This window comes from Urtica dioica, chromosome 6 (assembly GCF_054948205.1).
Source record: "Urtica dioica subsp. dioica isolate 48M chromosome 6, U.dioica_male_clone48M_v1_H2, whole genome shotgun sequence".
Lineage (NCBI taxonomy): Eukaryota > Viridiplantae > Streptophyta > Magnoliopsida > Rosales > Urticaceae > Urtica > Urtica dioica.
In genome coordinates this window covers 19997527-20013593 of record NC_142761.1, presented here as the reverse complement: position 1 = coordinate 20013593, position 16067 = coordinate 19997527, and the positions used below count along the sequence as shown (strand labels likewise).

Here is a 16067-nt window from a genome sequence, read left to right as displayed (position 1 = left end):
GGCTCTGGATCGGCCATGGAGGCAATGACCTGTTATCAATGGTGCCCACAAGAAGAGTTGTAATCTTTATATTCTACATTTGATGTAATAAAGTCTCATGAAGACTCTTGCTTGTAATTGCTTATTCATTAATAAAAAGTGGAAACGTTCATTCAATCTTCCTTGTCTGAAGCTTTATGATAAAACATTAGTCTTTAGTCCATAAACAAACTAAACAACTTACGAAGAGACAAATGTAGATTTGCATGAACAAACTATTCGTAGATTGCTTAAAATGATATATTCGCAATCTAAGGCTCAAAGGACTATTGACCTCAGTATGATTGTTAGAAGAATCTATGATGTCTGGTTATGAGGCATTGAGAGTTGGAGACTCTATAGTTCTTCTAGGTATATTCCGAAGGTACTGAATTGACCAGTGCACTTCTAGAGACAAGATAAGAACAAACCATTTAACCTCTTATGTCTCGAAGTCACTACGTATGAATTACATCGAGCTTACCTTAATCCTGAAATGAGACATGTCATTTCACACCTTAGTATTCTCATTTGAGAAAGTCAGAGTATGGACTCACTATGTGATTCCGATCAGGGCCTACTGGTGAAGTACTAAGTTGTGAGAATGTCATGAGTAACTTTGTGAAGTTCTCATAGATATGGAATTCATGTACAAGATTGCTGAAATGCAATGTATGTCACCTCATGCTTTGTTCCTTGGAGTGTGAATAAATGAACTGGCCAGTGTCCAAATTGAGTCCTGACTCTTTTGGATGAAACAATGTGACTTGTTAGCTCCTCGTCAATACATTGTTTCTAACTTATTCACAAGCGACAAAGGAGTTGAGGAAATAACAGCTAGAAGGGTAAAATGGTAATTTAGTAAATCCCGACTAGCTGATGACATTCATGAAGGGTAAACATAGATAATATTCAGTGGATCCGCTCATCATAATTAGGTCGAATTCTTGAGTAGAAAATAAATTCATTTGAACCGAGTTGTCTTTTGAGACATATGATGAAATGAATGTCAATAAATTTTTTGACAAGTTCATTTGATGACTTAATGTCACTCGGCCATAACTTGATTATTGGGCCTTGTGAATTAATTTCATTTCGTAAGAATTTTATTAATTTCATTTCTTTTGAGACATAGGATGAAATGAATGTCAATAAATTTTTTGACATGGTCATTTGATGACAAGTAACACTCGGCCATAATGAGATTAATTGGGCCTTGTGGATTAATTTCATTTCATAAGAATTTTATTGAAAATTCTTAATGGGCCTTTTTCATGTTGTTATGAACAAATGGAAAAGCTTCTAGAAGCCTTTTTCTAGATGGTATAGGCGCCCAACATACCCAAATAAAGAGAGAATATTTTTTGCATGAATGAATGAAGATACTTGCCAAAAGAAAAAGAGGAAACAAATTTCCCTAAGGGGAAACAAAGGTGGGAGCCCAAATGAGTCAAGAGAGAAGCAAATAAAAGAGGAAACAAATCCAAGGACTTGCTTGGCAAGTCTTGGCCGTGTGACTCTTTGAACGGAAAGGGAAATTGGCTCATGAATATGTGATATTCTATAGAACAGGAAACTACCTTATTGAAGGTGAGACCTCTCCTATAAATAGGAGCCTCATTCCACACTTTTCATTCATCCAAGTTTAAGAGACTTGAGAGTCTCTCTCTAGAACTTTGGTCGCCCCTTCCTCTCTCTTTCTAGTTTATTTTCGATTTTTTTTATTTTGGCATCTAGGTCCTCATTCGACCTAGTGTTTAGCTCTGCGACTTCAAGACCCATTCTTAAGTCGTAGTGTTTAAAAGTGCCCACTCACTAATTCCTTTATTTCGAGTGATTTAGTGATAGAAAATTTCGTGGTTGCTCGAGGTGCCGAGGAAAGAAAGAGAGACGTGCTGCGAGGGGAGACGAGCGTTGCAAACTTTCCAAAAGCGTCTTCAAAGTTCAAGCTTCAAGAAAGGTTAGTAAACTTCTATACTCATAATAGTTTTTAATTACGTGTACTTGTTATTTATCTAGGTTAGTAAAAAAACTGTTTTTACTTGAAAATAAAATTTTTAAAATTCTGCCGCTTTGCGAAGCGTTAAACTTTTTCTTAAACCCTAGATCAATTCGAACATGGCCGGCTCTGGGTCGGCCATTGAGGCAAGGGCCGGCTCTGGGCCGGCCATGGAGGCAAAGGCCGGCTCTGGGTCGGCCATGGAGGCAATGGCCGGCTCTGGGTCGGCCATGGAGGCAAGGGTTGGCTCTGGGCCGGCCATGGGGGCAATGGCCGGCTCTCGGTCGACCATGGAGGTAATGGCAGGCTCTAGTTCGTCCATGGAGGCAAGGGCCGGCTCTGGGTCGGCCATGGAGGCAATGGCCGGCTCTGGGTCGGCCATGGAGGCAAGGGCCGGCTCTGGGCCGGCCATGGAGGCAATAGCCGGCTCTGGGTCGGCCATGGAGGCAAGGGCCGGCTCTGGGTTGGCCATGGAGGCAATGGCCGGCTCTAGGTCAGCCATGGACGCAAGGGCCGGCTTTGGGACGGCCATGGAGGCAATGGCCGGCTCTGGGTCGGCCATGGAGGCAAGGGCCGGCTGTGGGGCGGCCATGGAGGCAATGGCCGGCTCTGGGTCGGCCATGGAGGCAATGGCCGGCTCTGGGTCGGCCATGGAGGCAATGGCCGGCTCTAGGCCGGCCATGGCGGCAAAGGCCGTCTCTGGGTCGGCCATGGAGGCAATGGCCGGCTCTGGGTCGGCCATGGAAGCAAGGGTTGGCTCTGGGCCGTCCATGGGGGCAATGGCCGGCTCTGGGTCGGCCATGGAGGCAATGGCCGGCTCTAGTTTGGCCATGGAGGCAAGGGCCGGCTCTGGGTCGGCCATGGAGGCAATGGCCGGCTCTGGGTCGGCCATTGAGGCAAGGGCCGGCTCTGGGCTGGCCATGGAGGCAATGGCCGGCTCTGGGTCGCCCATGGAGGCAATGGCCGACTCTGGGTCGGCCATGGAGGCAAGGCCAGCTCTGGGCCGGCCATGGAAGTAAAGGCCGGCTCTGGGTCGGCCATGGAGGCAATGGCCGGCTCTGGGTCAACCATGGAGGCAAGGGTTGGCTCTAGGCCGGCCATGGGGGCAATGGCCGGCTCTGGGTCGGCCATGGAGGCAATGGCCGGCTCCGGGCCGGCCATTGGCCGGGCGCCGGCTCTGGGCCGGCGTTTCGCCGGTCCTGGGCCGACCATCGGCCGGTCGTCGGCTGTGAGTCGGCCATTGGCGGGTCGCCGGCCCTGGGACGGCCATTGGCCGGACAACGACCCTGGGACGGCCATCGGCCGGGCACCGGTCCTGGAGCGGCCATTGGCCGGACGCCGGCTCTGGGCCGGCCACTGGCCGGGCGCCGGCTTTGGGCCGGTCATTGGCCGGGCGGCCACCGGCCGGGAGTCGACCGATCGGGCCGTGGCCGACCGGGTGTCGTTGTGTGGTCCTTGGCTGGCCGGTCGGGAGTCATTGCGACGGTCCCGCCTATCGTGGTGTGTTTTGACTCTTTTGCCCCTATCGATCGTTGATGGGCCGACAACATTAGCCCCCCGAGTTTCTGGTCGAGCGTAGGTCGAGTGGAAACTCAAGAATCACATCGACATGTGGACTCCAGACGACCACAATTGAGTATGTTGTCGCACCGAAGAAGGGCGTTGGTGCATCGCGAGGGACAGCTTTTGTGCGTCGTGAGGTACGGCTTTGGTGTGTCGCGTGGGACGGCTTTATTGCGTCTCACGGGATGGCTGTTATTGTCTTTCTCCTTACGTGTCTTATGTTCCCAATATATTACCGTAATCGATTCGCGCGGTTTTGTCGATGCGGGTCTTATTTTCTCGACCCTTCGACGAAGGTGCAATCGATTTGCCCGTTTTGTCGGTGCGTGGCTTACGTTCTCGACTTACCATTGAAGGCGTGATCTATTAGCACGACTTTATTGTGCATGGGTTATTTTCTCGACCTACCAATGAAGGCGTGATCGACTAGCACGACTTTATTGTGCGTGGCTTATTTTCTCGACCTACCAATGAAGGCGTGATTGATTAGCACGACTTTATTGTGCGTGGCTTATTTTCTCGACCTACCAATGAAGTCGTTGTGTGGTCCTTGGCTGGCCGGTCGGGAGTCGTTGCGACGGTCCCGCCTATCGTGGTGTGTTTTGACTCTTTTGCTCCTGTCGGTCGTTGACGGGCCGACAACCAGACTTGTGAGGGACGGTCCACTCCAAGCCTCTGCAATAGGTTCACTATCTACTTGTGAATCCTGCATAAAAGGAAAAATGACTAAGTGACCTTTCTCCGATAAGGGTCGAAGAGCCACGGAGTTGCTGGAACTAGTACATTAAGATGTATGTGGTCCGCTCAGCCAACAGGCACGTGGAGGATACGAATACTTTGTTACCTTCACCGATGATTACTCGCGATATGGTTTTGTATATTTGCTCAAACACAAATCCGAGACCTTAAACGTATTTAAGGTCTTTAGGGCTTTAGTGGAAAAGCAAACTGGCAAAGTGATCAAAACCCTTCGATCTGATCGAGGTGGTGAGTATATGTCTGGAGAGTTCGATGACTTTCTTAAATAAGAAGGTATCGCTTCTCAGCTTACCGCACCTGGCACACCCCAACAAAACGGAGTGTCAAAGAGAAGGAACCGAACTCTTATGGAGATGGTTAGATCAATGATGAGTTACTCATCACTCCCTCTTTCCTTTTGGGGATATGCCCTCGACCTGAATGACAACAAACTCCGACTTGACTCAAAGAAGATGTGTGTAGTCCTTCATGCCTAATCCCTCTCGATGTTGGTCGAAGACCTTGTTCGCTAGGGCCTTTGTGAATGGATCTGCTAGGTTGTCCACTGTTGAGATCTTCTTCAATTCCACGTCTCCGCGCTGCACGATCTCTCGAATAAAATGGTATTTCCTCTCAATATGTTTAGAGCGCTTATGGCTTCGAGGTTCCTTTGAGTTAGCGATAGCCCCACTATTATCACAATAAAGGGTCATGGGCTCGCCGACGTTTAGAACAACTTCCAAATACTTAAGGAATTTTCTAAGCCATACAGCCTCTTTGGATGCTTCACAAGCAGCCACATATTCCGCTTCGATTGTGGAGTCAGCAATGCAAGATTGCTTAATACTCCTCCACACGACAGCTTCACCATTAAGGATGAACACAGATCCCGAAGTGGATTTCCTGGAATCCTTATCCGCTTGAAAATCGGAGTCGGTATATCCCGTCATAGTCAGGTCAGTACCTGAGTATGTAAGCATCAAGTTCCTAGTCTTCAAAGATACTTAAGAACATGCTTAACAGCAATCCAGTGCTCGGGTCCAGGGTTGGATTGGAAACGGCTAACTACGCCAACGGCGAAACAGATGTCAAGTCTAGTGCAAAGCATAGCATACATGCGGCTTCCTACGACAGAGGCGTAAGGAATCTTCCTCATGTCTTCAATCTCTTGTGCAGTCTTGGGAGACTGATCTTTAGAGAGTGAGACTCCATGCCTAATGGGTGTTTGGCCCTTCTTCGAGTCTTGCATCGAGAAGCGATCCATCACCTTTATCAATATAAGATGCTTGAGAGAGCGACAGGGTCCGGTTTTTCCTATCTCGGAAGATTTGGATTCCCAGAATGTACACGGCTTCTCCTAGATCCTTCATATCGAATTGCTTTGCTAACCAGACCTTAACCTCAGATAAGTTACCCACGTCATTACCAATGAGTAGTATATCATCGACATATAGTACCAGAAACACAACTTTGCCTTCGTGTATTAACTTGTAAACACAAGGCTCATTTATTGACTGTTCAAAGCCGAAGCTCTTTACAGTTTCATCGAATCTAATATTCCATGACCTAGATGCTTGCTTTAATCCATAAATGGACTTAAGCAACTCACAAACCTTGGTCTCTTGACCTTCATCCACGAAACCGTCTGGTTGAGCCATGCTATTAATCCTCCCTCGAGGCCCTGCGAAAGGATGTGAGTGATCAAACCAATTTAAAAGGTGGCTGGTCAAAATTGGTGTATTGACATCTGTTGTCGCACGAAAATGAACAACGATTAAATACCTCGGGCGGTTCGATCCAAGGCCAGACCAAGTGATCGCGCACGGGCCAAAAATGGGAGCTCGTAGACCGAGCTGCACCCTCCAGACCCTGAGGTTTGTTTTGGGGGGTGTGACTGTGCCAAAGGTTGGCTGCCTACGTACCCTATAGTCGGGATCAGGTCAGAACGTAGTTCAATTTGTGTATTTGGGCTATCTTGGGCTCGGAGGCTTTGGGAACCCGAGACTTTAGAGTAGGACCCGGCTCGTAGCTTCTGGTGAAGACTTTAGAGGGGTCGCTTGCCTCGTAGCTCGGAGTTCTAGCTCAATGGCCCAGAAGCAGGAGAGCAGTGTGTACTGCAGAAGCTCGGGTCGCAGAAAAGGAGCGCGCTCCCTCTCGTGGAGGGGGGTCCTTGTATTTCTGAGCCGAGGGAGGAGGAGGGCGCGCTCTTGGAATGTCACAAGAGCACGGGAGAAGAGAGAATTCTCGAGTGAGAGAAGTGTTGTGTTAGAATTGGGATGTTGTGGTTCGTCCTTTTTTTCCTCTCCTAGGGGGGGGGTATTTATAGTATTTGAGGGGAGGCCTTGGGCCGGCCCCTTGAGGCCCACCGGGTGGCCGGGAGCGAGGCCTCACGCCCAAGAGGGCGCAGGGCGCGCGAGACATATCGCCTAGACGGGCGCGGGGCGTGCCAGGCGCGGCGTGCCCGGCAGCGGGCGTGCCCGGCCGAGGTGGCAAAGACGCTCGGCCGAGGTGGCCGAGCTGACGAAGACGCTCGGCCGAGGTGGCCGAGCTGGCGAAGTCGCTCGGCCGAGGTGGCCGAGCTTGCGAAGACGCTCGGCCGAGGTGGCCAAGCTGGCGAAGACGCTCGGCCGAGGTGGCCGAGCTGGCGAAGGCGCTCGACCGAGGTGGCCGAGGTGGCAGGGACACCCAACTGAGGCAGCAGGGGCGCTCGGCCGGGGCGCCGAGGCGCGCGCAGGCCGGGAGGCCGGGGTGCGCGGGAGTGTGTGCGCGGGCCGGGAGGTCAGGGCGCAGGAGTGCGCGCGCGGGCCGAGAGGCCGGGGCGCAGGGTGCGCGTGAGCCAGGCGCGATAGAGCGCGCTGAGGCCCATTGGGCCGGGGGCCTCAGGGCCGGGGGCGCAGGTGCGTCGGGGAGCTCGGGCCTGGTGGGCCGGGGCCCGTTGGGCTTCCGGCCGGCAAAGCCCGGCCGACCTTGAATATTTTTTGAATTTCCGGTGTCCCAAAAACGACCGGTAACATTAGCCCCCCAAGTTTATGGCTTACGGGACGTAAGTCGTGAACTTTAGAAAAGAAAAGGGCGTTGAGGTAATTTCACCTTCGATCACGCGTGACCGTACGCACGCATGTCTTTTGTGGCCGGACCCGTGGGGGCCGGACCGGGCCGATCGGGCAACAAGACCCGCGCTCGGCCTGGCGCTGGGGGACTGGCGCGCGCGCGAGGCCGGCCTGCGGGCCGGGCCTTGTGTCGCGCGCGCAGGGGGAAGGAGCAGGGTTTGCTCCTTCCTCTCCATAAATAGGAGAGTTCCCGCTCTCTCTTGTTCACACTGGCGGCCTGCGGGTAATCGGAAAATTCCTCTAAATTTGAAATTTGCCCCGGGCAGTTGATTTTTTTTGTAATGGGGAGTGAGTTTGTTTGCCATGTTGATGATCCCGAGGTTGACCCTACCTGCCCTCTCCCAAATTTTGGGGGGGCGGCCAAGGGTCCCTTTGAGGAACTCGACGGGATTCCCATCTTTGTCATGGAAGACTCTGGCGCGGCCGACCAATGGCTCGCGGAGTTGGAGACCGATGCCGCGGCTATCGCCGAGCTGGCGGGGCCCGGGAGCGGCCCACTTGCTAGGTGCGGCCCCGAAGGGGGGGACGAAGAGTCCGAGGACCTGCGTTCGTCAAGGTTGGTGATCAACCTGGTTTCCCGCGAGGCGTCCTTTGACGCCCCCTGCTCAAGCAGCGGGGTGAAGCGGTGGTGAGTGCCGAGCTCCCCCGGGCGTCTAACTTGAACGCCTCGGGTGTCGAGCTTGCGATAGCGCCGTCCCCATGGGTCGGGCTCGTAGGCTACTGATGAGGACTCGGAGGCCCCTCCCGCGAGGGGGAAGGAGAAACACGATGGCGAGGTGTTGGCGACGGCATGGACGGCCCTCGAGCCCGCGGAGGTTTCGGGCTACACTTATGCCCGATCGCTGGAGAAGACTCGTATGTACGGAGTAAGCGACTCTGTCGCTCCCGTCGGCCTAGAGTGCAAGGGAATCGATGCTGCGAGCAAGCTTACTTCCCGAGTCTTCGGCACGCTTCGGGAGACGTATAACATCCCTCCCTTGGTGGGGTTGCTTAGACCCGCTCCCGAGGACAGGCCCTCCCGCCCCAGGGACGGGTATGCGGCCGTGAGGATCGGGAGTCTTGTCTGCGGGTTGCGTCTCCCATTCCCCACGATCGTTCAACAGATCCTGACCCGGCTCGGGGTCCACGCATGTCAGATGAGCCCGGCGTTCTATCGCCTGTTGGCTACGTGTTTCATGGAGTGGCACTGCCAGACGCAGCGTTCCATGACCGTGGACGACTTCCGTAACCTGGTCGTCGTCTTCCCGGCGCCGGGGCAGCCGGGATTTCATATGGCCCGTGCTCGGGGCAATGTGAGGCTGGTCGAAGATTGTGACCCGCCTAGCCGCCGGGCGTGGGTGTGGGTCACCTCGGACGCTTTTGGCAAGGCGCCCCTTCGCTTCGGTCGCCTTGCTGAATTTCCAGCGGATGAGGGGGCAGCGGAGCTCCCCTTTGTGAGAGAAATATTGGGGATGTCGGAAGCCCGCAAGGCTGGCGAGCGGTTCCGTTCCCCCGAGTTGATGGCGCTCACTGGGTGGTTCCCGCCCTTTGCTCCGGGCACCGAGGAGGCGCTCCGGGCGAGCAGGCCCCCGAGTCCCGTGGTCCAGCAAGCCGCTCCTGCTTCTCGAGGTAACTTTTACGGCTTTGTAAAAATTTTCTGTTCGACAGAACTTGACTTTCGTTACTTTGCCTTGCGTAGCTGCGAAGAGGCGAGGTATGAGGTTGGCTCTTGCTTCTTTGAAGAGGGCTTCGACATTGGCACCTCCCGATGAGCGTTCGAAACCCAAGAGGGTGAACTCGGCGGTGGAGCTAGAAGCGATAGAGGCCCGAGGGGATTGTTTTCGCCACCTCGAGGGATCCCCACTATCCTGGTGGAAGGGCGTGGTGTCGAAGGGCGACATTGCTTTCTTCCAGGCGGGGGTTACTGACGCTCAGAGGGTCAGTATTTCTGTTTTTGTTGTAAGCGTAGGTTTTAGTTTTAACACTTGCTTCTTTGTCGTCGCAGGCGTATGCGAGGGCCGTGCGAAGCGACATGATTTTGCATGACTTCATCCGGCGCTTAGGGGCATCTCAGGAGGAGCTCGCCCGGACGAAGGCTAGGTTGGCGCAGGTCGAGCGAGGTTCGCGCCCGGGGGCGGAGACCGAGACGCTTCGAGACCAGCTTCGTGAGGCCAGGATGGAACTCCAGATCGCACAAGGCCAGCGCGACGGACCCCAACTGTCAGTGGCCAGGATGGCGGGCGAGTTCACCGAAGAACGGCGAGCTTGCGAGGTGGCGACCCAATCAGCGGAGATTTTTCGCACTGAGGTTACCGACCTTCGGAGGCAACTGGACGCTCGATCCGATGCCTTGGAGACGACGCACCGCCAGCTTACCTCGAGTGAAGCGGCGCGAGTTAGGGCGGAGCGCGAACGCGACCCTCTGGCGAAGGAAAACGCTCGACTCTCGTCCCAGCTTGCTGAAGCGGAACGGAGAGCGTCCGACTTGCAGGATGACTACGACATAGGGACCGAGGAGGCCCGTCGTGCCAGAGCGGTGGAATGTCGAGACGCGACCGCGGCCGAGAACGAGGCCCGGGGGGTCACTTTTGACTTCTTCGACACCTTGTTCCCTCTGTTGGACGAGGGTGCTTCTTGAGCCGAGTGGCTTTCTTTTACAGCGCGCATGTTTAGCGCTTTGCTTTCTCTTACTATTTCTAGGATTTTATTTTTCACGCACTTTTTGTTCAGCACGTGTTTATCAGAGCCGTGGCTCTTTTTATTTATGAGATATTTTCGTTGCTTTCATGTTGAATGCTATCTCATTTTCCGAGCAATTTTTACTCGCATGTGCCTTCTTTGTGGGCTATCGTGGCCCAGCGACTTCGCTTCGTGCCTTTCGGCGATCGAAGAGGTCGTACCGGGTAGTCCCTGGGGGCTTTGCATCCGTGCCATTGGCGACTGGACGTGTAAGTCGCGCCGGGTTGGGCTGGTGTCTTTTGGAGCCCGTGTTTTTATGCGACCGAGCTCGCCGGGTTAGGCCGGCGTCTTCGAGCTCACGCTGTTTGAGCGATCGAGCTCGCCGGGTTAGGCCGGCGTCTTCGACCTCGCGCTGCTTGAGCGACCGAGCTCGCCGGGTTAGGCCGGCGTCTTCGAGCTCGCGCTGCTTGAGCGACAGAGCTCGCCGGGTTAGGCTGGCGTCTTCGAGCTCGTGCTGCTTGAGCGACCGAGCTCGCCGGGTAAGGCCGGCGTCTTTGAGCTCGCACTGCTGAGCGACTGAGCTCACCGGGTTAGGCCGGCGTCTTTGGGTTCGTGCCCTGAAGCAAGCGAACGCGCTTTGCGTCGGGTTTAGGCCGACGTCTTTTTAGTGTTCGCGCCCTGGAGCGTCGGAACGTAGGTGCGCCGGGTTAGGCCGGCGTCTTTTTAGTGTTCGCGCCCTTGAGCGTCGGAACGTAGGTGCGCCGGCTTAGGCCGGCGTCTTTTTTGGTGTTCGCGCCCTTGAGCGTCGGAACGTAGGTGCGCCGGGTTAGGCCGGCGTCTTTTTGGGCCCGCTCACCCTGGAGTGAGCGGACGCGGGTGTGTCGGGTTAGGCCGACGTCTTTTGGGCTCGCTCACCCTGGAGTGAGCGAACGCGGCTGCGTCAGGTTAGGCCGACGTCTTTTGGGCTCGCTCACCCTGGAGTGAGTGAACGCGGTCGAGAATTGCAACTGCTGGCTCTTCATATTGTACATTTTCTGAAATCTCGACGTCATGGACCGGAAGAACGTGAAAAGAGTCCTCCACATATTTCCTTAACATTGAAACATGGAAGACATTGTGCAGATGAGACATTGATGGTGGCAGAGCTAAACGATAAGCTACTACTCCAATGCGCTCCAGGATCTCAAAAGGTCCTGTATACCTGGGGCTCAGCTTACCCTTCTTGCCGAATCTCATAACCCCACGCATTGGTGAAACTTTCAGAAACACTTTGTCTCCGACCTGAAACTCAAGAGGTCGTCTCCGTTTATCTGCATTGCTCTTCTGACGATTCTGAGAAGCCTTCATCCTCGCTCGGATCTTCTTGATTGCTTCCGTGGTTTTCTCTAGCATCTCTGGCTCTACGAGCTTGTTCTCTCCGACTTCGTCCCAGTGGACAGGGGATCGACATTTCCTTCCATAGAGTGCTTCATATGGCGCCATTCCTATAGTCGCTTGATAACTATTGTTATACGCAAATTCTATCAAGGGAAGATAACGGCTCCACGAGCCCTGAAAATCTAACACACTGGCTCGGAGCATGTCTTCTAGAATCTGAATGGTGCGCTCACTCTGCCCATCAGTCTGAGGGTGGAAGGCTGTACTGAACTTCAATCTTGATCCCATGCCATCGTGGAGACGTTGCCAAAACCTCGAAGTGAATCGAGTATCTCGATCTGAAACGATCGACAAAGGAACTCCATGTGGATGGATCGAATATGGAGTCCCATGAGCTTCTTGCAGCAATTGGCGTCGGAGATCATCACCGGCAGGCACACAGACCTTACCGTTACATCTCAACATTTCTCGATCGTCGAGCTTGAATTCACCTTCTTGATTCCCTTGGGCGTCAAACATCTTCCCAAGCAAGAAATCATCCGCGTATTGTCCCTCCTTTATCTGCTCAAGAAGGGTTGGTCGCACATTAAGAGCTGCTAATCTCCCAGTGATCAGCTGCATCTCTAACCTTTATATCTCTGACTTGAGCAGAGGAGACTGTCCAACTAGATTCGCAGCTACTGCGGCGGTCTTTCGACTAAGGGCATCAGCCACCTTATTCGCCTTTCCAGGGTGATAATGAAGCTCAAAGTCGTAATCATTCAACAATTCCATCCAACGTCCCTTCCTCATATTCAACTCTTTCTGAGTAAAGAGGTATTTGAGGGTCTTATGGTCTGTGTAAATGTCGCAGTGTACTCCATATAGATAATGTCTCCAAAGTTTGAGTGCAAAAACCACAGCTGCGAGCTCCATATCATGCGTTGGATACCTTGTCTCGTAGTCCTTGAGCTGTTGAGATGCGTAGGCGATCACCTTGCCCCGTTGCATCAACACTGCTCCTAGGCCTTGTTTCGATGCGTCACAATAAATTGCGAAACCTTCAGTTCCGTGTGGAATTGCAAGGATTGGAGCTATCGTTAGGCGCTTCTTTAGCTCTTGAAAACTGCTTTCACACTTGTCCGTCCATTCAAACTTGGTTCCTTTTCGTGTTAATTGGGTCAGAGGCATGGCTCACTTAGAAAATCCTTCCACGAATTTCCTATAGTAGCCAGCTAAACCTAGGAAACTTCTTATCTCCGTTACTGTTTTCGGCCTATTCCAGTCCTTAACTGCTTGGATCTTCGCTGGGTCGACCATAACTCCATCCTTCGAAATGACATGACCCAAGAAGATTACATTGTCAAGCCAAAACTCACACTTTGAGAACTTGGCATAGAGCTGTTTTTCTCGGAGTTTCGTTAGAACCATTCTTAAATGCTGCTCATGATCCTCCTGAGTCTTCGAGTATATGAGGATATCGTCTATGAAAACGATCACGAACTTATCCAACAACGCCTCAAACACTCGGTTCATTAAATCCATAAATGCTGCAGGAGCATTCGTCAATCCAAAGGACATGACTAAGAACTCATAATGCCCATATCGCGTTCGGAACACTGTCTTCAGAATGTCTTCACCTCGGACCTTAAGCTGATGATAGCCCGAACGTAGATCGATCTTTGAGAAGATTTGCGCCCCTGCTAATTGATCAAACCAATCGTCGATACGAGGAAGCGGGTATTTATTCTTAATAGTCACCTGGTTCAATCCTTGGTAGTCGATGCATAATCTTAGAGAACCATCTGCTTTCTTCACAAATAACACCGGGGCTCCCCACGGTGAATGACTTGGACGGATGAAACCTTTATCCAACAACTCATGTAACTGCGTCTTAAGCTCTTTCAACTCTGCTGGAGCCATCCGGTATGGGGTCTTCGATATCGGTGCAGTTCCAGGAATCAATTCTATACAAAATTCGATCTCCCGATCAAGTGGTAACCCTGATAGATCTTCAGGAAATACTTCTAGAAACTTCTTTACGACTGGAATATCCTTCGGCTCTACCTTCTGTTCCTTCGATACATCTCTTACGCTTGCAAGAAATCCATCACATCCACTCTGTAGCATCCTCAAAGGTCTCATTGCTGATACCATTTGAAGGGCTGGTTTCCGAGATGATCCATGAAAGTAGAACGATTCACTTCCAGGAGCATGAAACTTAACCTCTTTCTTATTGCAGTTAATCACCGCTTAATGCTTGCTTAACCAATCCATCCCGAGTATAACGTCATAGTCAACCATTTCAAGTTCAATCAGATGAGCCATCAGCTCTCTACCTTGAACGTGAATTGGTATGTTCTTGAACCATGACTTAGATTCAAACAGATCTCCTGCCGGACTGACGGTTATAAACGGGTAGGAAAAATTCAACTTTTCACGTCCTAACTTTTCAGCTACTCTAGATGCAATAAATGAATGTGTAGCACCTGAATCCATGAGTACATAAGCTGAGAGATTTCCCACAGAAAGCTGACCTGTAACTGCAGTAGACGTCCCCGCACGTACATCATCTTCACGAATAGTGAACACTCGAGCATTGGCTTTCAGTGGGGCCTTGGCTGGTACATCTTCTTGTCTCGGGATTGGACAGGTCCTGGAATAATGTCCCACTTGGCCACAATTGTAACAGGTAACATTATTGGCTCGGCACTCGCCTGGATGTCGGTTCCCACACTTCGCACATTGAGGGATATTCTGATTGTCAGGTCTTGCGCGCTTGTTATCGACGTTCTGGTCACCTTTCTGGAAGCGCTTAACTTTTCCATACGAGTTTCCGCCTCCCGACTGATTCCTCTGCTGAGGCTGATTTCCGTAGTTTGTCGGATTACGGCGTCCCGACTGCTGCTGGAAACGATTCCTCTTGAACTGATTCCTTGTGTTCGAACCAGTTTGTGGTGGCGGCACTACCGTAAGAGGGGTTGGAGCAGAAACTGCCATGTCTCCATGCCAAGCGTCGATCCTCAACGCCCTTTGAACCGCACTTGTGTAGGTTCTAGGCCCAGTGTCTCCGCTCTCTACCAGCTTCCCGATTCCAACGTTCAAACCATGCATAAACTTCATCTTCCGTGCTTGATCGGTCGGAACCACGGACGGAGAAAACTTTGCCAACTCGTCGAACTTCGCAACGTATTCCGCTATTGGCATCTTCCCTTGACGCAGATTCATGAACTCTCGAATCTTGCCGGATGTGCTTGCCTCGCTCAGGTATTTCTCATGAAAGAGGTTGATGAAGTGTACCCATGTCATAGTCGTTACATCCTCCGACATGACAGTTACCTCCCACTAGCTTCGAGCCTAAGAGGTCATCTGGTAGATCGCGCACGCTACGCGCTCCGCGTCGGACAATTGCATGTAGCTAACGATCTGTTGGATCTTCTTGATCCAATTCTCAGCCGTTACAGGGTCTGGACCTCCTTCGAACACTGGTGGCTTCTGCTTCCGGAATCGTTCCTACACTGGCTCTCCTATAACAGGGGCTACATCAGGAATACGGTAGTTCAGCTCTTCCGCTCTCGCTACCGGTAAGGCTGGAAGAGGTTCTTGAGGTTGGTTCTCGGCAGTTAGAGGAGGATCCGGTTGAACCTGCTGATCCATTCGCTCAAGCAGCAATGCCATCAAACGGTTCTGTCTTTCCGTTTGCTCATTCCTTTGCTGCGCTTCTCTAGCCTGTCGTTCCAACGATTGCTCTATCCTTGCGATACGAGCGTCAAGACTTTCCCCTTCTTCCACCATTACTTCCAGATTCTAAAGGAATCACATGACAATAGCCAGGTCAGAAACTGAACGACGCCAGAAAGCTCAAGATATCATACATGTTCTTCAACGAATCCAAACAGGAAACACAGCACACCGAAACATTGATACCCTCATACTCTTAATAACCATAAACAAAAAGGTCACACGTGTAGACACTCAGACCGTAAACAAGATGCTCAGTCAACTAATAGATCTCACAGTCTACAGAAACGACTAAACCTGTGGCTCTGATACCAAAAACTCTGTCACGACCCGCAGGACACCCATCGCCCTCGGATCGCGACCTTTCTCGTAACATTTTCATAACCATTTATATTTTCAAACGAAATGAACATAAAACATTTTCAAACGTCATTTACAAAACGTTTATTGAACAACAGCGGAAATAAATTTAATTTACATATAAGGAATAACAAGGGTTTCTAGAGCTAGTCCGCTAAAAACCGGTAAAAATTTTCGCTTCTAAAAGGGTTACAAAAATGCGGACTACCGTAGCTTGCTATTCGTAAAAAGGGGTTCGGGCCGATTATCTAAACGTTATGATATAATAAAAGTTCTTCCAAAAGCTATATAAAACTTTCACGAGCATATAAGCTCGTTTTCAAAAACCTGATACCCATTTCCCAAAAAGACATTTCCTATGCCACAGGTCGTCATGAGATCTACCTTGACTAGCACTCCTGCTTCGCCCGAGCTTTTCATTTATCTACAAGGAGAGGGATTTAAGGGGTGAGTCACACCGACTCAGTAAGCAGGATATCTAACCTAGCACTACATGAGATTCATGGTTGAAGATGATAAAATGC

At 51.6% G+C, this 16067-nt stretch overlaps 1 protein-coding gene across 1 annotated transcript; it reads right to left on the bottom strand.

The window, feature by feature from the left end:
* Positions 1 to 13695: 13695 nt before the first annotated feature.
* On the bottom strand, positions 13696 to 14751 carry LOC149393484 (uncharacterized). Its single transcript, XM_089618049.1, has one exon. It carries the CDS (start codon positions 14749 to 14751, stop codon positions 13696 to 13698), a length of 1056 nt encoding a protein of 351 aa, XP_089474175.1.
* Positions 14752 to 16067: the final 1316 nt, after the last annotated feature.

What these genes read in the sequence shown, in the direction of transcription:
- LOC149393484 (XM_089618049.1), bottom strand. Translation starts at nt 14,751, where the DNA reads ATGACATGGGTACACTTCATCAACCTCTTTCATGAGAAATACCTGAGC.